The sequence below is a fragment of the Lutjanus erythropterus genome, chromosome 24, assembly GCF_056507025.1.
Source record: "Lutjanus erythropterus isolate fLutEry1 chromosome 24, fLutEry1.hap2, whole genome shotgun sequence".
Taxonomy (NCBI): Eukaryota; Metazoa; Chordata; class Actinopteri; order Lutjaniformes; family Lutjanidae; genus Lutjanus; species Lutjanus erythropterus.
The window spans coordinates 9,923,599-9,948,951 of NC_139340.1; the positions used below are offsets into that span (position 1 = coordinate 9,923,599).

The 25,353-nt window shown below is 39.8% G+C and overlaps 3 protein-coding genes and 4 non-coding genes across 8 annotated transcripts in view; 5 read left to right on the forward strand and 2 right to left on the reverse strand.

Annotated features, from left to right (window-relative positions):
• The window catches only part of LOC146304712 (cilia and flagella-associated protein 47-like), a 53,676-nt gene extending 38,979 nt beyond the window's left edge, over positions 1-14,697 (reverse strand). The window contains exons 1-22 of the mRNA XM_084713922.1: positions 14,421-14,697; positions 13,427-13,584; positions 13,182-13,297; positions 12,644-12,782; positions 12,304-12,388; positions 12,027-12,167; positions 11,761-11,930; positions 11,281-11,387; positions 10,129-10,358; positions 9,831-10,038; positions 9,503-9,731; positions 9,025-9,177; positions 8,739-8,904; positions 8,514-8,607; positions 8,023-8,239; positions 7,683-7,927; positions 7,361-7,491; positions 5,827-5,949; positions 5,589-5,720; positions 5,379-5,456; positions 981-1,128; positions 664-743 (exon numbers count right to left, since the gene is read on the reverse strand). Of these exons, the coding sequence (XP_084570048.1) occupies positions 664-743; positions 981-1,128; positions 5,379-5,456; positions 5,589-5,720; positions 5,827-5,949; positions 7,361-7,491; positions 7,683-7,927; positions 8,023-8,239; positions 8,514-8,607; positions 8,739-8,904; positions 9,025-9,177; positions 9,503-9,731; positions 9,831-10,038; positions 10,129-10,358; positions 11,281-11,387; positions 11,761-11,930; positions 12,027-12,167; positions 12,304-12,388; positions 12,644-12,782; positions 13,182-13,297; positions 13,427-13,584; positions 14,421-14,564 (3,294 nt within the window). The 5' untranslated portion in view covers positions 14,565-14,697. The remainder of the gene's footprint in view (positions 1-663; positions 744-980; positions 1,129-5,378; positions 5,457-5,588; positions 5,721-5,826; positions 5,950-7,360; positions 7,492-7,682; positions 7,928-8,022; positions 8,240-8,513; positions 8,608-8,738; positions 8,905-9,024; positions 9,178-9,502; positions 9,732-9,830; positions 10,039-10,128; positions 10,359-11,280; positions 11,388-11,760; positions 11,931-12,026; positions 12,168-12,303; positions 12,389-12,643; positions 12,783-13,181; positions 13,298-13,426; positions 13,585-14,420) is intronic.
• Positions 11,460-11,531, forward strand: trnad-guc (transfer RNA aspartic acid (anticodon GUC)). The gene has a single exon. It is a non-coding gene; the product is annotated as a tRNA-Asp (tRNA).
• A 1,203-nt stretch (positions 14,698-15,900) lies between the features above and the next one.
• On the reverse strand, positions 15,901-19,426 carry nufip1 (nuclear FMR1 interacting protein 1). 2 transcript variants are annotated; one of them, XM_084714127.1, is made up of 10 exons: positions 19,035-19,426; positions 18,587-18,670; positions 18,335-18,436; positions 18,168-18,230; positions 18,004-18,080; positions 17,782-17,874; positions 17,446-17,633; positions 17,197-17,337; positions 16,752-17,023; positions 15,901-16,652 (listed from the first exon to the last, which is right to left on the reverse strand). In XM_084714127.1, the coding sequence occupies exons 1-10, from the start codon at positions 19,275-19,277 to the stop codon at positions 16,131-16,133; spliced, it is 1,785 nt and encodes a 594-aa protein (XP_084570253.1). In that variant the 5' UTR covers positions 19,278-19,426; the 3' UTR covers positions 15,901-16,130. The 2 variants fall into 2 exon arrangements, with proteins under 2 accessions (XP_084570253.1, XP_084570252.1); XM_084714126.1 differs by having other exon boundaries at positions 18,335-18,439; positions 19,035-19,424.
• A 584-nt stretch (positions 19,427-20,010) lies between these two features.
• nop58 (NOP58 ribonucleoprotein homolog (yeast)) lies at positions 20,011-24,714 on the forward strand. The gene is made up of 15 exons (XM_084713460.1): positions 20,011-20,174; positions 20,842-20,918; positions 21,034-21,086; positions 21,383-21,507; positions 21,595-21,731; positions 21,927-21,991; positions 22,248-22,382; positions 22,522-22,667; positions 22,916-23,042; positions 23,242-23,405; positions 23,500-23,634; positions 23,772-23,833; positions 23,920-24,074; positions 24,171-24,298; positions 24,418-24,714. The coding sequence occupies exons 1-15, from the start codon at positions 20,130-20,132 to the stop codon at positions 24,472-24,474; spliced, it is 1,611 nt and encodes a 536-aa protein (XP_084569586.1). The 5' UTR covers positions 20,011-20,129; the 3' UTR covers positions 24,475-24,714.
• LOC146304717 (small nucleolar RNA SNORD70) lies at positions 21,115-21,198 on the forward strand. Its single transcript, XR_014769353.1, has one exon. It is a non-coding gene; the product is annotated as a small nucleolar RNA SNORD70 (small nucleolar RNA).
• LOC146304718 (small nucleolar RNA SNORD11B) lies at positions 22,746-22,829 on the forward strand. Its single transcript, XR_014769347.1, has one exon. It is a non-coding gene; the product is annotated as a small nucleolar RNA SNORD11B (small nucleolar RNA).
• Positions 23,081-23,163, forward strand: LOC146304719 (small nucleolar RNA SNORD11B). Its single transcript, XR_014769348.1, has one exon. It is a non-coding gene; the product is annotated as a small nucleolar RNA SNORD11B (small nucleolar RNA).
• Positions 24,715-25,353: the final 639 nt, after the last annotated feature.

A 25,353-nucleotide genomic window follows, 5' to 3' on the forward strand; every position in this document is an offset into this window, starting at 1 on the left:
ACATATTTCTATGGCCTATTATGGCTGAATCTAAAAGGAAACAGTGCTGTGCCGTGTCTGCCAACACTTATAAGCTTCGAAAAGATTAAATTAAAGTTTACTCCAGCATCTCTACCACCTGCTACTATTATCATCTGCTTGAGATTCAAGGTCATACTTGCCGCTTCATATGTCACCGCATTTACTCTTCAAAAAGCCATGATGTTACACACTACAGTACAACAGGTGGTGACATTTCATGTTGGGTTGTACCTGACATGAAAACTAAAGAAGTAATGTTTAGGGTAGTGAGCTAGTTTCCTTGACATGTTAACTACTGTAGTTAATCTTTAAACACACTATTCATTCCATTTGCACCCTTGCATTTTCATTTTTCAAAAGGCTTTTACTCTTACTTACTCTTACTAGAGCCCCATGCACACTACTTCAGCAGAGTCTTTTTTTTACCGCAAGTATCTGTACTTCTACTTTAATAAAGAATGTGTGTATTTTTGCCACCTCTGAAGCCTACTAACTATTGCTTAAGTATGACTGGTCAACTGCTGTTCAGAAGAGTTTTAGAGAACACTAAAATCACAGATTTTAAATGTGCATTTGAGCTTGGTCTGCTCAGTCATCATGATACTATCATATCTATTGAGAGATGTTTGGTCAAAGTCTTACTAGGGTGGGCGAGAAGACAAAGGAACAGTCCACATTCTGGCAGCCCTGGACCTCCACAATACTCACACCTGGCTCCTTCTCTGCTTGTAAAAAAGCACAGAAACAATCATAACAATAAAAGCATGCACAGACAAAAACTTGTTGCGTTAACACTTTCATTTCATGTATTATTTCTAATCTTCGATGCACATTGCAGCCCACATAGATATAAATGCAATAACACTACATCTTATATAATCTTACATCTTGGGACATATTACCCACCCATCGTCATACATCAGCGTATGATATGTTGCACAGCGCGTGTAAATACATACTTGCTGAGGGCTGGGGGAGCTGCAAAGAGAAGTCTGTGTATTCTGACAGGTCAAAAGTAACCCTGGCTGCAGCTGGGGAGCGGTTTGTCAGAGTAAACGGTATCGCTCTCCGAGAACCAGCATAGACTCCGTAAAACTGGAAATGGGACTGAAAAGAGAGAGAGAAATCAATAAATAAAAAGTAATAAATGTCCTTCCAGTTGTTTTGCCCAGACATTTAATTATCCAATTATTTACTATGTAGTAGAGTAAACAATAATTCAAATATCATAGAGAAAAAGGGAAATTGGTACCTTTCATTTGCGCTTTGAGAGAATCAAAAACTCATTAAAAAATTGAATTAAAACCTGAAAGACCTCTGAAATCCTTTTATCTATTAGCTTTAGGTGAGAGAGCTTATCTACAAACCCAATTCTTTGAGTTGGAGAGCAACTTAAGAATCATGTCCTGCCAAGGAAACTCTGTTCAGGCGCCTCAACAGCTACAGCAAATAAGACTGAAAGGGAAAGGATCAACAACTACAGACGTACAAAAGCAGAATATCCTTGACTCCATTTCTTTCACAGGTGCAACCCCTGCTGTTTTTGAAGACATACACACACTCATTTGCACATACAGACTTTAACACAATGTCTGACTATTCTTCCTCCTCACACAATCATTTTCCATCTATTTTTTACTTTCCACATCTATGAGCCAAGGCATTATAAACTCTATGGATATTAGAAATTATATAAACCATAGAAATGATCCAGGAGTCCACTTCAAACTAGAATACCCCAGGCTCCACCACCACATATTCAAAACTGTGAAAGTTCATGTCCAATATGCAAGACTACTGGAGGTGTATATAAAAGCAATAATAATTGTTATGCATTAGAAATAAATTCTTCCCTTTTACTTTTGACTATCCAAGAACTGAACAATTTTTCTTTACTATCAAGCACAGCCATTAAAACAAACAAAAAAAAAAACCCTATGGGAATTGCATGCAAATATCGGTATTGTTCCCCTGAGCAATGTAAATTAAAATTAACTAGAAGAGGTCACTCACTTGAGTGCAGAATTCCACATATTGAGACGACTATTTGGATGCTTCCCTTTTGTAATCACCAACATTTTCATTAGTAACTGTAACTTGCATTATTTTTGTCAGCATATGTAATGGGTTACAATTATATTTATTTGGAAGTTTAATTCCATGTAACTAGTTAAATGTAATTAGTTTCTCTCAAGCCCTGCTGGTAAGTCCGTTCATCTCTCTCAAACACACACATGCCTGGTGGAGATAGTAAGTATGGTCAGACTATTAATTGGAGTGTTTGGTGCAATATTTCTTTTACTTCAAACAGTTAAAATCACCAACTGCGACACTACAAAATGATTCATAGTATTCAACTTGGTTTGTACTATTTATTAACTCGAATGTGGTGTCAGTTAAAATAAATTCAAAGTTCATTATGCACCCTTTATTAATCATATATTGGCACATCTACATGTTTTCTAAATGTCCAAATGTTCATTATTTTTGGTGTCACGTAGCAAATATGTTATTGGTTAACATATCATGTCTACCAAACACAGTGCTGTTGAATGTGCTGCCTCTTAATCTGCCAAGATATCAAAAGAAGGCTTGTTTTTATGGATTGACTGCAGCTAAGAAAATGAAGATGAAACCTCCACACAGATTATGTATTTGGCAGTGGGCGTCCTCTTTTCACAGTCTTTTTGTTTTATATATGATGATGATGAGGCAAATGCTGCCATTAAGACAGCTGCTGATTAAGTTATATTTATATAAACTGAGAAGTGACAAGATGCGTTAGGACTATGTGGGTGGATGAAATGTTTTTTTCTTCTTCTTTTATTTATTTTTTATTTTTTCTCTATTTGTCTTCTAAACTTGCATTTATGTTTATCAGTTGTATGAATATAGGTCATTTTGTGTGAATGGTGTAAAATACTAACAAAATGTTTGTCACAATAAAGAACCATTTCATAATAGCAGGAGCAAAGTATCCACATGAAAAATGGTTCAAGCTGACGATCCTAACCAAATAACAATAATACACTTTGCATGAAGGCCAAATATATTTGTGTCATGACAAAGGACCTGACATACACAAGGTCGCCGCTAAAAACTGAAGGACAACAGTTTATGTTGAGACCTACTTGGAGCTGGTATTTACAGCTAAATGCCTGTCTGCAACGCCACCAAGGCACAAAATGTTGTGCAAAGTGCACAAAACCAGCATTCCTGAGCTACAGAATACATTCTAGGGTAAGATGCTTTGCGGCACAGTATGTGTGTAAGATTACCACATCCTTCATATATCAAAGAAATTCATTTTTACCTTCTTAGAGAAAGAGCTCAACCACCTACACACAGTTCTGGATTTATATAATAGTTTTACAGTGAAAAGCAATGCTTTTCTAAAGTTTAAGAGTAGCCTTACTCCTGCAGAACAAACTTAATGTTGTATACTGATATCATATGTAAGAAGTTAGTTAGACTTTCTTATCACAGTAAAAACTTGGAAAATAGGTCCAAACATAATGGAGCATAAGGACTAAGGTGACAAAGTTTCATTAAGTAATGTTTCAACATCAACTCCATCTTCATCATAGTTGAACAGAGATTTACATCCTCTTGAATAATCACTCCTACTTAGACACTCATTCAGCATAGCCTCAAACAGGGCTCGACAGGGTTCAACACTTGTACAGTATGAAATATGTCAAGTGTGTTTAAACTCTTCCATCATCAGTGGCTTTCCAACTCAGAATAAAGGACTCTGGAGTCTGTCAAGAGTGTCAGACTGAGAGAGACTGTGTCTTTGTGTTTTGCATTGCAGCCTGGTATAGTAACCTGTACCTGTAAACAATGGCAAATTAAAAAAAGTTGGCTAAGGTTGTTTTGTCAGGAAAATTGTAGGTCACCAACAAAAATCATTAGATGCTCTGTATAATATAGCTGTATTATTACTGCCTTCTGGATGATGCTATTGACCACCTCTGGGAAATAAAAAGAACTGCCTTAATGCCATAAAAACTGAATGACATCACATACACTCTAACTTAACAACAACAAAACAGAGACCAAATCTACTTTTTTCCCTCTGAGGAACATCTTCAGACTCAGTTACACCTTCAAACTGGAATACTAACTGAGTTGTCCAGTAAAGCCCTGGACAAACTTCTCTGAACACCACTCTGATCTCCCCCACATCTACACCTATTTTCAATTTGCAATGCTGCGTTCATTTCTGTTTTTAAATCTAGTCTTACCCTTTTTTGCTTATTTTCTTAATGTAAAGTGCCCTTGGGTTACGTATTTCTGTTTTTAAATCTAGTCTTACCCTTTTTTGCTTATTTTCTTAATGTAAAGTGCCCTTGGGTTACGTGAAAGGTGCTTCAAATCAAATTTATTCTTCCTTTTCCTTCTCTAATTATTATTTACAAATGGATCCATTGTGCCAAGTGCAATCAATATGACAAACAAACTGTTCATTATATTGATTGCGCTTGTGGCATGGAGCAAAATGTAGATCTACTTATTTGAAAATAATAATGATAAAGAGCAATGAACAAGTCTTGACATGCAAGTAAACTGTGGAGAACAAAATAAAATAAGAGCTAAAATCTTCCTATTGTGGTCCCTGTTAGAGAGATAATAGATTAAGATGACATGATTGAAGATCTGCTAGTCAGGCAAGACAGATTTTTAAAAATGTGAAAAATAATACATACAAACAAATCAGACTATTCAACAACCATTTCTTTACCAAAGCCTAAAACCACACTCAGCCTGCTGTTGCTATTATGACAATCTCTAATGAGACTGAAATTGCTAAATAATGTCGAGCATCTTTTGGCATATAATGTCAGTCTATATTCAATTAATTTGGACCACAAATATTAGATATTAACAGAAAATCCTGACAGTCACATCATAACAGTCCTGGTTCCAGTTACAACACTAAGACATGTCAAGAAACAGAGCATACACAGATCAGCAGAGGAAAAGATCAATGAAATTTTTAATATTTTAGACTTTAAGCTTTGTCTTTCACTCACTGATTTTAATAGTTTAATGGCGCACTGAGTAGTGAGCTTAAATAAAGTATGTTTTCACAACTTGATTTGAGAGGTTTTGACAAGTTTGCTCACATATAGATTATTGTATGGGCCAAGTTCTAAGTGTGTAAAAGGAGGATAAATGCTCCCATGCTAAGAAACTGTTTTGTAATTCTCTTATGTAATTTTGGAATTATTCTTTTTATGTAATCTCCTTTTCTCTTGCCATGTTTTTTTTTCTGTGGTTCATTGCTCCTTCATTGATGAAGAAACAAAGTGTGTGCAAAAAGTCAGCACACACCAACACACACACACACTCACCACACTGATGTCTACATTTGGAGGCTCCACTGATCCACCCACTCTGAGCTCAATGGACTTCATGCTCCTCAGAGCTATCTGCAATAAACACACATTCCTCTCTTTATGTCTTATACACACATAGCCAAATCAACATAAGATGAAAATTGCAGGCTCTCTCTCCTCCTCTTTCTTTCTGTCTTTTGTTCTTTCTTTCCATTTCTCTCTCACCTCGACTCTGGTGTCAAATTTGATGACAGAATCAGGGTTGAAGTGGATCTTGAGCACAGCCTGGCCCCCGCTTGGCACCACACCCTCGGGTGGACTCACCACCATGCCGGGCAGAGGGCAAACATCTAGCACCTGCCTCAAACCAACAGAGACATAGACAGACTGGCTGTGTTTCTTGTGTGGTGTGTATAAATATCCCTGCAAAAACAAGAGTATGTGCATGTGTCTGTGTGGGCACCTGGTAATAGGCATGGTTCTGGCCAGTGTTGTGCAAGACTGCAGTTCTGATAGAAGGGATGTTGAGAGGCACTGATCCAAATATGACCTGTTTCTCTGCCAGCTGTACACTGGTGGATCCAACCTGAGAGAGGGAAAATTCTCTCAATGTTCTGTGATATTCAGTTCATAGTATTTTATTCTACATTTGTATTTCACCCACTCTCCCTAAACCTGCCTTGTCTAATTCTACTCCAGTCCCTGATTTTCCACATTTTACAAAAGCACTTTTGACAGCCCCCAGAGAGCACGTATTTGGAGCATGTGTACGACTCAGTGAGGAGAGCAATAGTAGTAACGATGATACTAAACAGCGTGTGAGTGTAAGAAGTTTCCCATTGCACTATGCAGGAAAGTCACAACCATTACTTAAAACACAACACTTGTGTTGTTGAATTGTGTTCTGGTCTACTGAGGCAGCTGTCAGAGCAGACGTCGATATTGGCCTCTTTGATGGATTTGGCCTTGTATGATTGTTGAAACATTGGTTAAAAAAAAAAAAGAATAAAAAAAGAATGAGTTGATAAAGAGGCTTTTTCTGTTTGATTCATTGCCTTTATCACTGATAAACTGTTAAAAATCTTTTTTGCTATTAACTCTAATTATAGCTGTTTATAATTATAGCTATAGCATCTATTGTTTATGTTTGGCCACTTATTCATGAATATAAGAAAATTACCATATAGCATTAAATAAGAAAATAGAGGAAAAAATGCAAGGCACATCCAGCAGTTTAAGAAGCTGTTGCAGGAGAGAACTGAAATGTTTGTGTATGTTATTTCAATACTGCTGTAAAAACTTCTCACTATTAGAATCAATTGTAGACGTGAATTCAAGCTGACAGCAGCCATTTTTCTTCGCAGAGGAACAAGCTCCAAACTTGTTGCTGCAGATGTTCAAGAATATATTTGATACTCAAGTGTTAGAGACGGAGAAGTTCTCAAATGTGCACAAATAAAACTGAGTGCATCCCTGAAAACTGTGTGTGAGGACTGACACATTTACATTTTGAGAAAAATATAAAGGTTGGGAGCATAAAATGGCCTATCCATGGTTCTGACATGTCTGCGGTTTTCCAAGTTTAATGGTCACCCAATTGGACAAGTATTGTTGACAAGAACAAATACTGACCTGAGATCATTTGCCTTTCCAAAATTCAGAATAAAGGCATATAATGACAGTAGTTTGAGTGGCTGGCATGCAGTTGCAGTCTGACCCAAATTTCAGACACCACCAACACCGATCCCCAAATGGTCCAAAACACCAGACTGAACTTGCTTGCCTATGCCACATTCAAAAGTGGCGATGGATAGTGGAGAAATGGATTATGGTGCAGGAGTGTGTTGAAAGGTTTCTATAGATGTTTTGATACCTCATGGGGTGAGTGTTCAAAACTCAAGTGATTTTCGGTGTGATGTAACTAAATTCGTCTCAGCCAACACATAGTAAATATGAGTAGATCATGCAAAGTAATATCCAGTATTGCAGGGCCAGACCTTAGCAACACAGTGTAGACGTTGTGTTTTGCCCTCATGGACACGGAGGTCAAAGTCTCCTTCTGAAGGGGAGGTAAAGGAGGGATGCCACACCACCTCACAGTCCAATTCTCTGTATGGCTCCACTGTACCTGTGGAGGAGGGAGGGGTAGACTTGTATCAGATCTAAATCAAACAGGCAAATCTACTAATTAAAAATGCTTATTAACAACAACACTGCTTACTAGAGAAACACAACAGAGGGAGAAGATGCAAAGTGACATTCTTGATCTTAAAGCTTTGAAAATGGTGATACAGATACAGTGAGCTGCACGTTTAGCACCTGTAGCTGGTCGAATGGAGAACAGGACACCACTCTCTGTGACTACTGGTCTCCATGTGAACTCTGCTGGGTGGTTACGCTGGTTTCGAAGGGTAACTGAGCTCCTGTAACCTGATTTGGCAAGCAAATAGGGGGTTGGGCGAAGCACCAGCAGGGTGGTGGACAGCTCCAGAGCCAAGGGTACAACCTGGGCCTGGACCAGTATCTGACCAGGGTGTTGCTGGTTCACAGAGTAGGACACAGGTCTGGAGGAAAGACGTGTGTTTATGTTACACTCAAACTGCAATAATTTCTTTTTTTTAATGTAATAAATATATGTTGAACTGCTTCCCGCACCGACCTGTAGAAGGGACCCAGCTTGCTGCTTTGAAACGTCAAGGGCAAGGTGCTGTGGGAGTTGGGTGGCAGGACGTGAGAGAGAGGTGAGGAGCCTTGCAGCTCAGGGCAGTCTACCTCGAGCTGCACCCAGATGAACGCTGACAGATGATTAATCAGCTCCAGTTTCTGAATGCACACTGACTGCACACACACCTTGCCATAGTCCACTAACAATGGACCTAATGAGGAAAGAGTGAGATTTTCATGAAGATTCCTCATTCTATTGTTTAAGAACTTGTAAATTATTTGATAGCATGGATGAATTGCTGTGTTGAATAAATGTTAATATTAGAAGATTATTTTCCTCTCAGAGAGGGTACAGGGAGAAAAAAACAACACACTAAAAACTGCTTGTTATACTCGTTCTACTTGTTTTTCTGCTCTATCTTAGAGTTTGTACTCAAGCTATTAATAGAAACAGTGACTCTAGCATTTCTGAATTACATCTCTAACCTATGACAACTTGGTAGAGCTCCTGAGCTGTCAGAGTCCTGTTGCAGTCTGCCACCTCCTGGCTGGTAGAGGGAACAGTCATTACCTCTGAAACCTAGAGAGAACAACAAACTGAGAAACAGCTAAAACAGAAAACATTATCCCAGGCTTTGCAGTGAAATTCCACTCTGCAATGGGTAACTGATCTGTTACCATTGAAATGAATTAAAAGTATTTTCTTTTGACAACCTTTTGACAGCTGCGGGTGGCTGCTGTGGAATCATAGCTGTAGTTTGGCTTGATGTCAGCGATCTTACTGCTCTCCAGGTCGCTGATGCGGAGTGTGGGGGGAACAAGCCCTTGAGAGGGAACAATCCCAATATCCACTTCATCCTCCACTTTTTCCTGCTGCCTACTCACCAAAAACAAAGGCTCAACTGCACCATTTACCATGCAACTGTTTACTGTAAGACAAAAACAGCTTGAGATGTGCCTTCAGGTCAGCAATCGAAGTATTTTTAAGACAACCTACCTGGCCTTGATCTTCTGCAGGCGTGTTTGTCTGAGCTGTGTGATGAAGTCTGTGTAAATCTGTTGATGTTGATGCCTCTTCTTCTCCTCTTCCTCAGTAAAGGCATAGCTGGTGTCAACATAACTATAGCGGTGAACACCAGTGAAGATGGTCCTGAGTACGATAAAGACAGGACTCTTTCAGCAACTGTGAAATTCCTCAATTGGGATAATTTTACTACAAGAAAAAAATGGTAATTTGTTTGTGTAGCAATTAGCACATTTAAAATCTTAAGCTGCAAAACACAGCTTGAGTTTCACAGTAGTGCAGAATCTTCAAAACAATGTAAGTGAATAGTGACCAGTTTTCAAACATAAAAAGCAACCAACCACCCCCAATAAAATGCCTCCATACTGTTCATCTGGCATAATCCAAGTCTCCTAAAGCACTGACACTGTCGCACTAACCCTTATAAAGAGTATTTTTCCTTCTCCTGTACCTGTACTGTCTATGTGCAGAGGAAGGCCTAATGCTCGTGGCTCGGTCGTTAGGAAAAGCCAGGAATTCCTCCCTGCCTGTGTTCTGACTCCTCTCCTTGCGATGTGCATGGATTCTTGTTTTGTCAGCACTGAGGACAGCCGCTCGTGCCATCCCACGACAATAAGCAAGTTCACTGGAACGAACGTGAGGCTGTGATCCAGTTGGATTGGTCACTGGTGGAGTGATGCCTGTGAAGCAGCGAAGGTATGTGTAACAGAATCATCTAAGTTAGGACCAAGTCTGATGATATTCAGTAGTTTTGTGAGTTTCATTAGATTGATACTCACCAGGATTTAGTTTAGGCATAGGGTATGTTGTCTCACTGTGGCAGACAGCAGACAGGTGTAGTGTGATGGTGTGGAAGCTGCAAAGCTTAAGTCCAGTAACATTTTCAGTGGTGTTGCCTCCCTTCTGATCAACATGACCTAAGATATCCAGCAGCTGACGTGCCCTGAAGCATCCTATCTGTTGCGCAGTGAAAGATAAAACTACATCCTGGGGAATGTAACAGAGAGTAAAAATTCTGCATGTTCACTGCTACACTTGGATTTTAAAATAAATAACTAAATCAATCGCCATCCTTACCTGGCATTGCCCAGGAGAGATTGTGCCACTGGATGGCTTAGTGGTGAAATGTGCTAACTTGCGGAAGCGGAAGTTGACCGGAAGTTGAGTGCAGAGGTTCTGCAGGACACACAGCAGGTCCACACGTTGGCCTGTCACACAGGTGAGGAAATCAAATCTCTGAGAAGGACTGGGCACCAGAGACACAGGTAGTCCAGAGCCCGTCACTGCCAGCTCCACAGTGCTATTACCTAGACAGACAAAGAGAAAGACCCGTCCTCATCAAAACATCAGTGTTAATGTTGTCATAATACCAGAATTTTAAACTTCAATAAAATACTAGTATTTAAAAAAATTTAGATAAGTCAGAGGCACACAAAAATAGGATAATTTTGAGCTGATATAGAAAAAGTTACAGAAAACTTAAAAGCAAGAAAAATACACTAAACTGAACTGAGGTCTAGCACTTAGACCTTTGTTTTTTTTTTAAATAGACAAAGTCAGTGACCATTCAGTGTGCTCCGCCGGATTCATTTATAGCTTTGGTACTTTGATACTTTGGAATGTTAGTATTGTATTGTTTTATACTGTATGTGGTATTGAAAAGGTATTGCATTGACACTTCTGACAACCTTAATCAGTGTGATTTATTTTTAATTCTAATTTAAAGGTCTGTATGGGATTCTGGAGAAAGGCTGTTGATAATTGAACTCAAAAGCCAAACAAATACACCCCCCCCCCCCCCTCAGTGCTCCAGAAGATATCTCATTCCTCTTGCTCCCCCAGTCTCCCCTCCCCCCTCCCATTCCCTTTGTCCTGTGTATAAGCATGAACACGACCAGTTGCTGATTGTTTTGAATAGTTTTATAGACTTCTGGCTGAGCCACTTTTTGTTACCCATTTACAGAGCCAGGGCTGTATTTTTTGTCAGTGCACACACACACACACACACACACACACACAACGGACAGCTAGCTGTCTGTGTGGAGATAATTGCTGAATTTGCAGTAAATTGAATTTAAATCACAAACCCCAACTTTAATCAGTTAATGAACACTCAGCTCATAAAGTTAAAGCTCACAAAATGAATGGCTGGCTCAAAACAGTTGTCTGAGTACTTGTATTGTATTATGCAATGTGGCATGAGTGTGTGTGTGTGTGTGTTGTGAGTACCATTATGGTGAGTAAAGCCATATCTGCTTCCCACTGACTCAAACAGGAGGAAGAGACAGTAGTCTTGTCGGCCGGCTGAGTAACCTCGCTTCTTCTCTTCAGCTGTCCTGAAAGACACAGAGCATTGTTTTGTGGTGGTGGCGTTAAATGGAAACCACACCCACAATCTCCTAACCAGCTCCTCGTTAGTATAGTGGTAAGTATCCCCGCCTGTCACGCGGGAGACCGGGGTTCGATTCCCCGACGGGGAGTTACACTTTATTTTCCCCCCTCTCAGACCTATGACATCTAGTTTTATGAAATTTCTACAGGATATTTTACTATAGATTCAGTCACAGAACATTGGATGATATTTCTAAGGAGCACTTTATTTAATATTATTGTTTAGGCCATTGAGTACTTCATATTCTTTGACATTAAATACAAAAAAAAGGTATTTTTGTTTTCAGACACATCATGGAACATTCACAGACAATTTACCTCTTGCATTTAGGGCTGAAGCATACTGCCACAGTGGTTTTACTGTATGGTCCCAGGCGACCTTGTTGTGGAACACACACAATAACCTCAGAGACGTCTTGGCTGGCTGGGTTGCATCTCTTCATTCTCTCCAGCAGGGCGGCATCTGTGCTCCTCTGGAGATCTATTCCCTACACAACCAACACAGCCAAAGCCTTGTTGTTTCATTTTCAGTTCAGGGCAACTTGCCTCTAGCTATGCTTACTTTTCCTGTAGCCATCACTCACCACCTCAGTCCCAGCAGCAGAATCGTGGAGCAGGCAGACCCAGTCACATGCCTGGGGGGCATTATTTCTCAGAACCACAGTCTCTACCTGGGTTGTCCCAAAGTATACAGGTCCAAACCATAAACAAGACAGTGGAGACCCCTGTAAAATGGCACAGCATGTTTACATGAACACCCTTCAGAGGTGAAAAGATAAAGATTAACATCAATTTCAAGGATCAATGAAGTATCGCAGTGAAGTACTATATACGTAGATTCCACCAGGACCACCAAATTACCTGCAGGTCAAAGACCTCAAGGCGCTGGTCCACCACCTCAGCCCTGATTCTGAGAACTACAGCAGAGCAATTCTGGAGTTTCACACTGGGACAAAGGGGAGTGAGGTTTAGGTAGAGTGGAAGTCCACAATTGTTACTCAAATCACTACTTAAATGGTTAAATTCCCATTGAGCTGTAAATTTTCCAGAATGTAAAATGATACAGTGATTCACCCATAACACTTGCATGATAAAATATCATGAGCTAGCTTTTATAAAAATCCTAAAATATAAAATATGTGAGTTAGCAGTTTGTGTCAATTCCAGTTATCCTGGAATGGCGTTATAAAGCGTTTCTTACAGAGCTTTCTCATTAATCAGCCTGGGCCCATCTGTGCGCAGTTCCACTTTCAGCCACTGGGTGGCACCAGCTGCTATGACTCCACTGCAGGGTGACAGTCTGACTGAGGGGTCTCCTTTGTACTGCACGTGGAACACACCTTCAATGCACACAGAAATACTATGTGTATTCTCACAGAATGAATTTACTACTGAATAGGATCACAGACATAACAGAAGTTTTAACACAGAGGAAAGATACCTTCACTCCAAACAGTTCATGCATAAACAGAGCAAACCTACTGCTCTTCAAACCACTGCTTATTACTGGTAAGAACTTTCGTATAAAAAAGTTTGCTGTTTTTAAGAAAATTAGGATAATTAGCCTCCACCTGAATAAGTCACACTTGACTCAGTATGTTCTTTAGCTTCAAAAGAAACAGTTGATGATAGATAACATAGAAAGGAGCAGCTCATACTTTCATTTGTTGTGTCATGAGTCTGTTTCGGCATTTTAGACATAGTATGTCCAGGCGAAAAAAAAGGTGTGCTTGATTTACCTGGTGCTGATCCTTGATTGGTTATATGGTGAAGTTTGCTGATCACCTGACTACTGGCAGCAATACAGCCAAAGTCTAGTATTGGATCCATTAGGATGGAACAAGTCCTTGGAAACCTAGAAGAGCAAATAAAGAAAGTAAAAATATTGAAATATGTGCATGTACATTAACAAATGCATTTGGTCCTAATTGTTTTTATTATATATATGTTTATTTACAATATATTAGAGGTCTAGTCTGCTCACCCTCGCAGTGGGATTTCAATGGTCTCCACATCATCTATATGAATCAAAAGGCAGTCTCTGACCTCTTTGTCTTCCTCTGGAGTGAACTCCAACAAGCCACTTACAGACAGACCAGGAGCAACCACCTTGGCTGAGCGAGATCCAGTGAACTTAAACAACTGCAGGACCAAAGAACAGAAAAGAAGAAGGGGGAGGAAAAAACACTGATCAGATGTTTAGAAAGGATTACACTTTGGTGGTACCTTTTGATACAAAAATAGCAAACATTTAGACACATTTTAAGAGCCAGACATGTTAGGACAGGGTAATATTGATATTACATCGATATCATGACATGACATTGGATGTCATCTTAGATTTGGAGATCATTATATCATGATATGACATACGTGTGGTATTTCAGTGGTTTAAAAGGCTGCAATCATCTAAAGTAATGTCATTTTCTGAAATTACCACATTATTCTGGCTGTTTTGTTAATTGCCTCTACTAACTTATTCATTATGTTCACATTACTGATGATTATTTGTCAAAAATCTCATTGTGTTAATGTTTTATGAGGGCACAAATCTGTCATTCCGACATGATATCTAGGTATTTGGGAAAAAATCACCTGGCCCTACTGTCAGTGTTTTAATACTATATATGATGTTTTTGGCTTAATATTACTGCTGCATTAATATGCATATTGCATTTAACTGCTCTAGATGTTTAAGGTTGTGTTAATTTTGAGTACTGCCTGTATTACAATGTTATTTTAGAGAAAATGTATATACCTATATCAAGATCTGTATTTAAAAATACATAGAGAGAGAGAGACCAACAATGTCAATAGTAAGTTAGTTAGCTAATTAGCAAACACAATTCCTTGCACGAGGCATAAGCTAGCTTACCAAGTAAATTAAGCTAGGTTAGCTAGCTACATTCTTTATTAGTTAACAAACATTGCGTCATTTGATTGGTTGGTTGTTAAAAGCACTTCGGAGTTTACGTTACCTTTAATGCAGGTTTTTCAATAAATATCTTCGTCGAAGTTTTCCCAACATTTGCTGCCGTGACTTTAATCTTGTAAACCTGCCCGACTTTCACATCGTTGAACTCGACAAACGGAGGGTCAACTCGAACGCAATTTAGCGCCATCTTATAACTTTATGCATACTACTTAGGCTACTTACAGACACCAAACGCCACAGGTAAACTTTTCCGTTCATTAACATTCATGTCAAATAATTTATTGTGCACTTCTATCGACTTGCGGACTCACATACCGATAGTCAACTTTACCGTTGCTACTCAAGTGTTGGAGACCAAACAGACGTTGGCAGCTCAGGTAGTTCCTAGGCAACGGATCGTATATAAAAGGAACCCCAGACCCGCGAAAGATCTCGCGAGAGTTATCATTCTAACTCAAACATTTATTATATGTTTTTATTTTATTAAAATACGCAGACAGTAAGCACAGCGATGCTGCATTGTAAAACAAAAATAGCTTCTAAAACGTACACAGAAAACATAGACTGAAATCTCACGAGACTTTCGCGAATCAAGGGTTCCCCTTTATACCGACGTCGAGTCCTGCAGCTGCAGGTGAGCCTGTTGACACCTGATGGTAATATTGTACACAGATCTTCTTAATTTCGGAGGAATTTAGTGTTTTAATACCATGAGTATCAAGACAGACTGTCATTATATTTGAAAAAAAAAAGAAAAATAATAACTTGAAGCCTAATCTTCTGACCTAATACTGCGTGAATGTTTTATTGTGCCACTACACTGCTCATTATATTTGTGCTACTGCAAACAGAACATAACGGAGCTGTAATTACGCACAATTAATATCACTGGTGGAATGAAACTCAGTACATTTACTCAACTGTTGTCCTTTAGTACAAATTTTATGTATTTACTCTAGGTTTTTTTTTTTTTTTTTTTTTAGTTTATATAGTTTTATACATACTCAGGCATGTACTGTGCTTTGTCTGACAGCTTTAGTTACTAGTTACTTTTCAGATTAAACCATGCATCTCCAGATTTGGTGATTTTGAAATTGACTGCATCTGATAAAAAGAAGTATTAAATGTTCCTTTATGCATTGAAACAATTCTCCTACTTCTTACTAAACTCCCACCCACAAATAACCACAGTCTTTAATGTATACAGCTGTAGCATTAATCCAAAAATATTTTGCACAATGAGTTCTTTTACTTGCATGTTTTTTTTTTTATTTAAGTAAGGTTTTACTGTCAGGACTTTCATATCTGTGTACTTTGTGTTATTTAATAAAGAATATGAATACTTCTTCCATCACTAATTAATATGGATTTCATTTTTAGTTTCTAGCTTCACAACTGTATGCTTTTCAACACAGCAAATCATTAACATCTAATCTAATCTAATCTTATCTAATATATATATTCTAATGGAATAGAACACAATTCAAGATTGAAATACAATAAACATTTGTACAAGAGTCAAATTATCAATAGAGTTGATGTTATTTATTTCACAAGAAAAAAAATTGTCTTCAGTACATAGCATGTTACAAAAATATAATTAGATACTGTTAGTCACACTAACATCTCATAAAAAATGAGTCCTTAAAAAAGTAACAAGAATCTGAAAGAGTTAACATCAACATATGAAAGACACGCCTCACTTTTATGTTATATAAAAAAAAATATTCCATTTAATTAATTTGCTATGATTTCACATGCCACCACCAGGGCTATCCCATATCTCATCATCATAAATATTTGAGGTAGGTGTGACTTTATCTGTGGATGTCAAATCCAGGCTGTGGCAGTCTTTGGCAGTTGTACCTTCGGTATTTTGGATGAAATCCTCAGCAAACTGCTCAGCCTGTGCTGCTGAGTCCATGTGATCCGTGGATGGTTTAGCAGATACTTGATCACTCTGCAAACCCTGGTCCTGACAGTTGTGGTCAGCTACAGCAGCTTTATTTGTTTCTAAATCGTTATGAATGTCAACTTCTTCTGAACTTCTCGCTCCACCAGGCAGAGAGGCAGACTGAGGCAAAGCCCTGCCTTCCTCCGATGGTTTTTCCTGCCTCCCTTCATGTTCTCCACTTGGTAGAGCTGGCGTAGCTTTGTCCTTTATCCCCTCCTGGCTCCGATGTCTGCTCTCCAAGCCAAAGAAGTTGTTTCGGACAACATAGCGCACACACTGCAGGAGGACATTCCTTTCGTGGCGAATATCTGGGGCCAGTAACTTAACAGAGTGGCAGAAAAAAAAGAGAAGATGCATTACTCAAATAATACACATTCATTCACATAAATTGTGCTTGTTTAACCTCGGGTGTCTCCTTACCATCTCAAGTAGCGTGGGACGACGCATCTGCGGTGTATCTTGGTGTCCTCCTCTACCACCCCTTCCTCCCCTGCCTCCTCTTCCCCCTCTTCCTCTTCGGCTGTGAGGTGCATGAAGAACAGGGTCAGGCTGGGGGACTCGGTGAGTCTCTGTACTCCGTGAAGAGGTTTCCTGGCCTCGAGAGGGTCCTCTGTTGTGAGCGTTTGGTGGTATTGTGTTTAGGAGAGTCTGGTTTTCTTGCACAAGGTCTTTGGCTCTCTGAATGGGGGCAGCTGAAACACAACAAAAAATGATAACAGGAACATTGGATGTAGAATAATGTAAAACGTATCAACAAAAGACAGATGATATATAGTAGTATATAGTCCTTGTGGATTTGGCGGGGGTGTCACTCCTAAATCACACAATGTGTTCTGTAGTTGGTTGAGGACTGTGGTAAACTCACCCTCTGGTTCTTCATCACTTTCACTCTCACTCATGGAGCCGTAGTTGGCCACCAGGGAGCCCAGAGCTGAGCTCATCTGTTTAGGGGCCACAACCAGGCTGCCGGTCTTGGACTCAGCAGCAGGGTCCTCTCTGTCTGAATCTGGAAGGGCATGACAAACACACTGCATGAAATATAAGTCATCATTACTGCTGTGCTTCTATCAGGTGGTCGCTTAGTGTTATTTCAATACTCAGATGAGTCGCTCACCATGGTCACTGCTGGCCAGCGCTCCCAGTGGGTCCCCGTCCATGCAGTGCTGGGTGAGGTGTGCGGGTGTGTCTGCAGCACTGCTTTCTGATGGGTGAGGAGGTCGAGGGTGTCGCCCATGGAACCCTCTGTTGCCCCAGCCACGGCCTCGACCCCGACCCCGGCCTCGTCCTCTGCCTCTCATTCGTCTGTGAATAAACATTAAAGTTCAGATTTAGATAAGATTGCCTTGGGCCTCGTGTCGACGCAAATGAGTGCAAATCTATTCTCGTTTCTGAATGCAATAAAAGAAAAAAATGAGAGCGATGGAATGCAAAATCAAATTTGTGAATTTACCCAAACTGAGCTGTCTCCAGAACAGCTCCTGTCTCCTCCCGAACCTCCATCACCTTCTTCTTCTTTTCAACATTCTGAAGTGTTGGATAGTTTCTGGAAATTTCAACAACACTCATTACATTTTGCTAATTGGAAGGAGACATCATCAGTAAAATCTATATATGTAAAGCAGAACATCTAAATCATAATGCCATTAATAATACAGAGATACTGCACACTGACCTGCGCCTCTCCTCTCTCCATTTTGCAATCTCTTCTGGTGTGTCCAGCTTGATTCTTTTAGCTCCTGGTGCATGGTTCTGCAGCCAGGATAAAAAAAGAAAAACACTAATATTAGCAAAAGAAATAAAGAAAGTTTCAGATCCACAGAGAGTTGTTTCACTTACATTTTTCCAGTGGATGCTGACTAATTTTTCATGAGCCATGAAGCTGCAGTCCGGCACAGAACACTGTAAAAGAGATTTGACAGAGGCAGTCAGTAAATTTTGCACAACAATTTCCACCAATCACATGAAATAAATCAAAATATACCGTGTCAAATCTATCAAATTACCTTGACATGTTGAGAAATATGCTCATCGTACTTCTCTTGGTTTTTGAAGCCCCGGTCACAGGTGTCACAATAATGGGAATATTCTGGCTCCTTCTTATTTTTCTGCTGTGGGTTATAGACAGATGACAGTCCCCCAACAGAAAAAGCTCTAAAATTTGTTTCCTGCACAGTAACTGTGATTATGCTAAATGACTGCTGTTGTATGACCACTGAGGCCATGACTTAAGTGGTAATGATTCAACGGATAGTTACCTTTTTCCCCTGATGGTTGGGAGGTCCATAATTCTGTCTTCCACCTCGATGTCCACCTTGATGCCACTCACGACCAAAGTTTTGACCCGTGGACAAGACTGGAGTTAGAGGCATAACAGCATCACAAATGCACACACCAATACTTCACTCTAAATAATGTCACAGTATAAATAAATTATTTTTTTCCAATACTTTCTGACAGTGTTTCTACACTTCTATAGCTGGACATATATTCTATAGCTTACACAGCCTGTGAGGCCAACAGAGATGACATTCAACTTTTCAAGTGAATTCAAGGAAACCATAGGCCAAGTAGCCTCTGAGGCAAATTGTAATTTGAGATCTGGACTATATAAAGAAAATTTGACAAGACAAGATGTTGTAAAATGTGCTATATGATACATTTTTTTTCTGGCTGAAGATGGAAGGAGCAGTTTTAAGCTGGCATACCGTATGGACGTCCATAGTTTCCACGGCCTGATGGGAAACCAAACCCTGCCGCTCCCCCGTGATGCTGCCACCCTGCCTGGCCGCTGTGGTCCCAGGTAGGCTCCGTGGGCGTCTCGCTCCAGCTCCACATGCTGGGGTTGAAGTTGCTGGAGCGGGGCTGCTGTTGGTGCTGGAAGGGCTGGATAGAGTTTGGAGGAGGACAGCCGAAGTCCGGCGGAGGATAGTGTCCCGGTTCATTCATGCTGCACACCCGAAGTCTTTATTCACGTCGACAACAGAGACAGTTTTAAGTAAATTTTAGTTTCTCACCGCCATGCAGCCTTCACATGTGCATGTTTTGCTCCAGTTTATACACACTTTCGTCACTTCCGCTAGAGCAGGAAGGACATCAAACAGATACAAAATATTAATTATTAACGATAGCTAACTTAAAATAATTATAGTGCTTTTATCTCAGTTGTATGTATTATGGTCAACTGCAACATTGTATTGTCTGCGATTGTTTTAATGTGTTACATTTTAAAACCGGCATGTTTTCGACAACTTCTCGCGAGATTTCATGTAAAGCTCTTCTTGGGCTGCCAGGTTGAGAAAGAGAAATCCGTGTGGAATTTAATTTCCACTTTTAGAGAAATGTGGATGAAGTTACAGAATGCTCGATGGGCTTAGAAAGTAAATTAAGCCTACATAAAGTATCGATGTATACATAAACTGTTACAAACCAGTGGTACCCGTTTCTTTAAGCGCCAACTGTTTTTCTGTATATTTTTGGGGAAATTAAATATAATTGTACAGTGTTAAAACATGTTATATCTAAACAAGACTGAGACTGAATTAAATGTTTTACAGTTTAAAAAAATGCATGGAATGTGTTTTAAATCTGCTAAAATATAAATAAGATTATAAAAGCACGACTGGTATCGGGGGATTTTAACGGAGCGGGCGTGGCAACCCAGCAGTTTCCTGGTGTTCTCTCTCGCCGCGTGTGCTTCAGCCACAGTCGGAGCAGCAGCGTGGTGGCTTTCAGAAAAACGAGAAGGCTCTCTACCGAGAGAGCGTCCATAGCCCAAAAAGTTGCTGATCTACTGCCAAAATGCTCGTGTTATTTGAGACCGCCGCTGGATATGCAATATTCAAGGTATGTATTCGGTTTTTGTGTCTTGTCTTTTAAAGACTTAGCAGTAATTACGCATCATCTGCTCGAGTTAGCTTAGCCACACAGCTAGTTACACAGTTACAACAGAGGTGTCTAGAATTATAGCTAATGTAACTGGTAGTGAACAAAATTAAAAAGTGCAGTTTTCATTTATTCTGAAGTATTTAAACGTGTTAATGTCAAGTCTGCCCATGCATGAGTGTTTTTGCTGATGCACAAGCTAACACGAAGTTAGCAGAGGATAGGCCTTGTAACCACGTGTGGCATTGAGGCATACTTAAGTGAGTGCCGCTAGTCTTCCTACGAAATATTCACGTACATTTTGGATATTGACTGTAATAATTCCTTTTTGACATGTCTTATAGGTGCTTTATTATGTCGTCCTGATGACTTACTATCATTGTTTGCTGATTCTGCTGTAACTGGTGTTTTTCATACCAACATCAATGTACTGGGGTCATAGGGGAAGCCAGTCAACTACTGCAACTACTGGTTTCATCTTGCCATTCTAAGTGTTGATAGAAGGGACAGATAGCTAGATAGCTAGAGACATTTTATAAATAATTGCTTTTTCGTGTGCACCCCTTCAGTGCTGATTAGATCTTTTTAATGCTTGACAACCAACTTAAATGTGTCTGTTATATTTCAGGTCCTTGATGAATCCAAACTGCAACAGGTTGACAGCCTGTATAAGGAATTTGAAACTCCTGAAAAAGCAAACAAAGTGTAAGTATTGATGCTGGTGGAATTACAGCTGCAACCAGCCAGTTGTTATTGATTGAAGTGCAGTTGATGCAAAGTGGATAAAATGTACTTAGTATTTTTGTTTTCCCCCTTCCAGTGTGAAGTTGAAGCACTTTGAGAAGTTTCAGGACACAACAGAGGCCTTAGCAGGTAACATTTCTTTATGTACACCTGAGATCTGTGGTCCATGATGTATTTCTGTGTCTGATTAAAGCATGAGGCATCCCACAGTATTCGTCACTACCACTGAGACCACATCATGTCATATTAGTAGGTTGTTTAGACGGCAAAGGAGGCAGTTGGCCCCCTTTCTTTTTAACGCAGACAAGGTTAGAAAATCTTTGAAAAAGTTTCAAGCAGAGTAGCACAGGTTGACTGTTTTGTTTTTATGCATCAGTTAATATGGGCGTGTGTGTAATGAAATGTTTCTAACCTCTGCCACTCAGCTGCCACTGCCCTTGTTGAGGGAAAAATCGGCAAGAGCTTGAAAAAAGTGCTGAAGAAAGTTGTTGCCAAGGAGGCTCATGAGCAGCTGGCCATCAGTGATGTGAAACTAGGCGGAGTTATTAAAGTAAGTGACCCAACAATTGCATTATCAGTATTTAGTAGCTGAGCATTACATGCAAGAGTTGTATCTCTAAATGGTTTTGATTTTTAGGAAAAGCTGGACTTGAGCTGCATCCACAGCCCTGCGGTCGCAGAACTGATGAGATGCATCCGGAGTCAGATGGAGAGCCTCATCACTGGACTTCCTCCCCGGGAGATCAGTGCCATGTCTCTAGGCTTGGCTCACAGGTAAGATGGCACAAGACGTAGTGTTACATGAAAAGTGACTGCTGCCTATGATTACACTTGCTGTCTGAAACTTTCATGTAGATTTTCCTCAGCATTCGTCACTACCACTGAGGTTGCAGTCTGTCATTAGGCAGACTAAGATAAAAAAAAAAAAACTTTGTGTGTAATAAATTTTGTTTTCTCTGTGCTCTCCAGTTTATCCCGCTACAAGCTGAAGTTCAGTCCAGACAAAGTCGACACTATGATTGTGCAGGCCATCTGTAAGTTGTATTTTTTTATTATGCAAGAAAAATACTTAAATATATGTGATGAATAGAGCTGCTATTCATTATTATCATTATTAATCCATCTGATGATTAATTTCACAGTTAACTGGCTAATTGTTTGGTTCGTGGAAATTTAGAAATATGTAAATATGTCATTCACAATTGGTGATGACTAATTTACCAATTCTTGAAACTATAATGTGAGTAATGATGGCTGTTGTGTATTTCATTGTTTTCTTCGTCTCTTCAGCTCTTCTGGATGATCTGGATAAGGAGCTCAACAACTACATTATGCGCTGCAGAGAGTGGTACGGCTGGCACTTTCCTGAACTGGGAAAAGTCATCACAGACAACTTGGCCTACTGCAAAACTGTTCGCAAAATTGGTAAAAATAATCTACATTTGCACCTTGCTATTTAAAGAGACTTTGTGATGGATAAACTAAAGGTGTGAAATCAGTGGACTTCAACATGCATGAAAGTGACAGTTCTCTTGAGTGGCTAACTGTCTCTGTGGTTCTCCAGGCGATCGCACAAACGTGGCCAGCTCAGATCTGTCAGACCTCCTCCCCGAGGAAATCGAGGCAGAGGTGAAACTGGCTGCTGAGATCTCCATGGGAACAGAGGTATCGGAACATGACATCGAGAACATCAGGCACCTGTGTGATCAGGTACGTCTCTTTCTTCCGTCTTTGCAGGTTAATGCCAAGAGATGGGCAGTATTTCACTTCAGTATCAAAGAGTTTGAGTGACAGTGGTGATGATGACGACTTCTGTCTTTTTCCTGAAACAAATCATGTAGGTTTTCAGTCACTACCTCATCTGAACAGTCACATTTCAGGACTCCTGCTAGAAAAATCTTTGTTTTTCTCATTATTTATCTGCTGGCAGTTGTAAATGTTCTGTCTGTGTTCCACAGGTGATTGAGATTTCAGATTACCGCACTCAGCTGTACGACTACCTGAAGAACCGAATGATGGCAATTGCCCCCAACCTGACAGTTATGGTGGGCGAGCTGGTCGGCGCTCGTCTCATCTCACATGCAGGTAAGTCACAGAGAAGAAGGAGGAGCGTGTGAAAACTAGCCAAGCGGTGATGATGACGACATAATGTCACTTTCCTGAAAATAACTGATGGTTTTAAGTCACTACCTCATCTGAGCTTGTGTTAGGAGGCCCGGTGGGCAGGTACAGGTGAAAGCGTGTTATTTACTCTTCTTTATCCGTGTTTTTTTTTTTTTTAAAGGTTCCCTTCTGAATCTGGCAAAACATCCGGCCTCCACAGTGCAGATCCTTGGAGCAGAGAAGGCTCTCTTCAGAGCCCTGAAGACCCGCAAAGACACACCAAAGTACGGTCTCATCTACCACGCCTCCCTGGTGGGCCAGACCACAGCCAAGAATAAGGGCAAGGTACGTTCAGAAGGAGTGGTAACTGGACACTCTCTCCGATTTTCAGTCTGATGATTAGAAAATCAGCACGGTCTCTGTCTTTTTTTCTGCCCAGATCTCCAGAATGCTGGCAGCTAAAGCAGCCCTGGCTATTCGCTATGACGCCCTGGGAGAGGACACAAATGCAGAGATGGGAGCAGAGAACCGTGCCAAGCTGGAAGCCAGGCTGCGACAGCTGGAGGAGAAGGGAGTAAGTACAACAGAAACATACTGATCCTTTTGGGTATCTCAAGTACCACTCTGAAACTTCGAACTTGAATACATCAGGAGCTAGAAGACGTTTTTTCTGTTGCTCATCTGATTGTGTCTCCATTTTTTCCTTCTCAGATCCGAAGAATCAGTGGAACAGGCAAAGCAATGGCAAAGGCAGATAAATATCAGCACAAGAGGTGAATAATCACACACTGCTCCCAAGATTAAGTTTTCCACATTCACATAAAAGTGTTAAATACCCACTTTTTTTTCTTCTTCACAGCGAAGTGAGAATGTACGATCCATCCGGCGACACTACAATTCCCTCCACCTCAAAGAAGAGGAAGTTTGAGGAGGTAGAGCAGGAGGAGGCTGGTGAGGAGCCCACAACGCCAGCAGTCAAATCCAAAAAGCCCAAAAAGGAAGCAGTAAAAGAAGGTGAGTAGAATGGGCATAAAGCTAATCTTTTGTGGCAAGATGTCAACACTGGAGTTTATGATGCTCAAGGTGTTTTTTTTTCTGCATGTTTTGTAGAAGAAGAAGAAGCAGAAGAAGCAGCAGAGGAGACTCCCAAGAAAAAGAAGAAGAAAAAGAAGGACAAGAAAGCAGATGCTGAAGCCGAGGAAGCAAAAGAGGAGGAGGAAGAAGTGGCCGTAACACAGGTGGGAATTAATTTCCTAACATTGATCCAAAGTCTAAAGACGATTCATAAGAGATCTGGCAGCTTCTCTGGTGTTATATGTTTTTATTTATTTTTTGTGCTCACTTTTCTTCTCTACAGTCAACAGAAAAGAAGAAAAAGAAGAAAAAAAAGAAGGCGGAAGAAGATGATGAGTGAAAGAGTGCAGAGTGTATATATTTTCTGTTCTAGTTTTTGTCATTTTAGTTTTGTGTCATACATTTATATCTAACGACGGCAAAGCTGTGTTGAATGCCAGTTTCTGGACTTAAAAAAATTCATGTTCAAGAAAAAAAATCATTGGATCTCCTTTTATAACTGTGAGTAATGTTGTTTGAAACCTCACTGAGTCATAAGATGAGTGAAAAATGTAAATTTTTATTTTTTAAAGATGTGAAATGAGTTACTACTCTCTCTACTACGATTTTTATTTGTGAACACATCTGTATCATTGTATCACATTCAACACATCAGGAATGAGTTGCGGAAAGATTATCGTTTTTTTGTCAAAGACTGAACATCCGCCCTGGTGAAATAAAGATCTTTTGCTGTATTGTTGTGGTTTGATTTGGTTATTTGATTTAAGACTCGCACTGCAAACCAGAAATGCAGTGTGTCGTTGTCTTATGATTGCAGTACTCACTGTTGAGCAAAGTTTAAAAGTCTGTAATAATAATACAAATGTTATTTGCATATAACAATCAGAAAATTACTGGCTGATACCTTTTGTTTGATGAGATTATCAACAGGTGGAATGTAATTTGGGAAAAAAAGGTTAACTGAGATACTTTGAGTATTTCATTTTCATGGTACTTAGATTTCAGTTACTAGTTGCTTATTCAGTGGTTGAAGTATTCATGTTGAAATACAATGTAAAATAAGTAAAAGTACATACAACAGGTGGGGCTAGTTTTAATTACTTTGCATACTTTATTTACAGTATATTTGTTGATTAATATTTTGTTTTAATCATCTATATCTACAAAATAACTTGTAACTACATCTGTCAGACAATTGTAGTGGATTGAAAAGTACAAC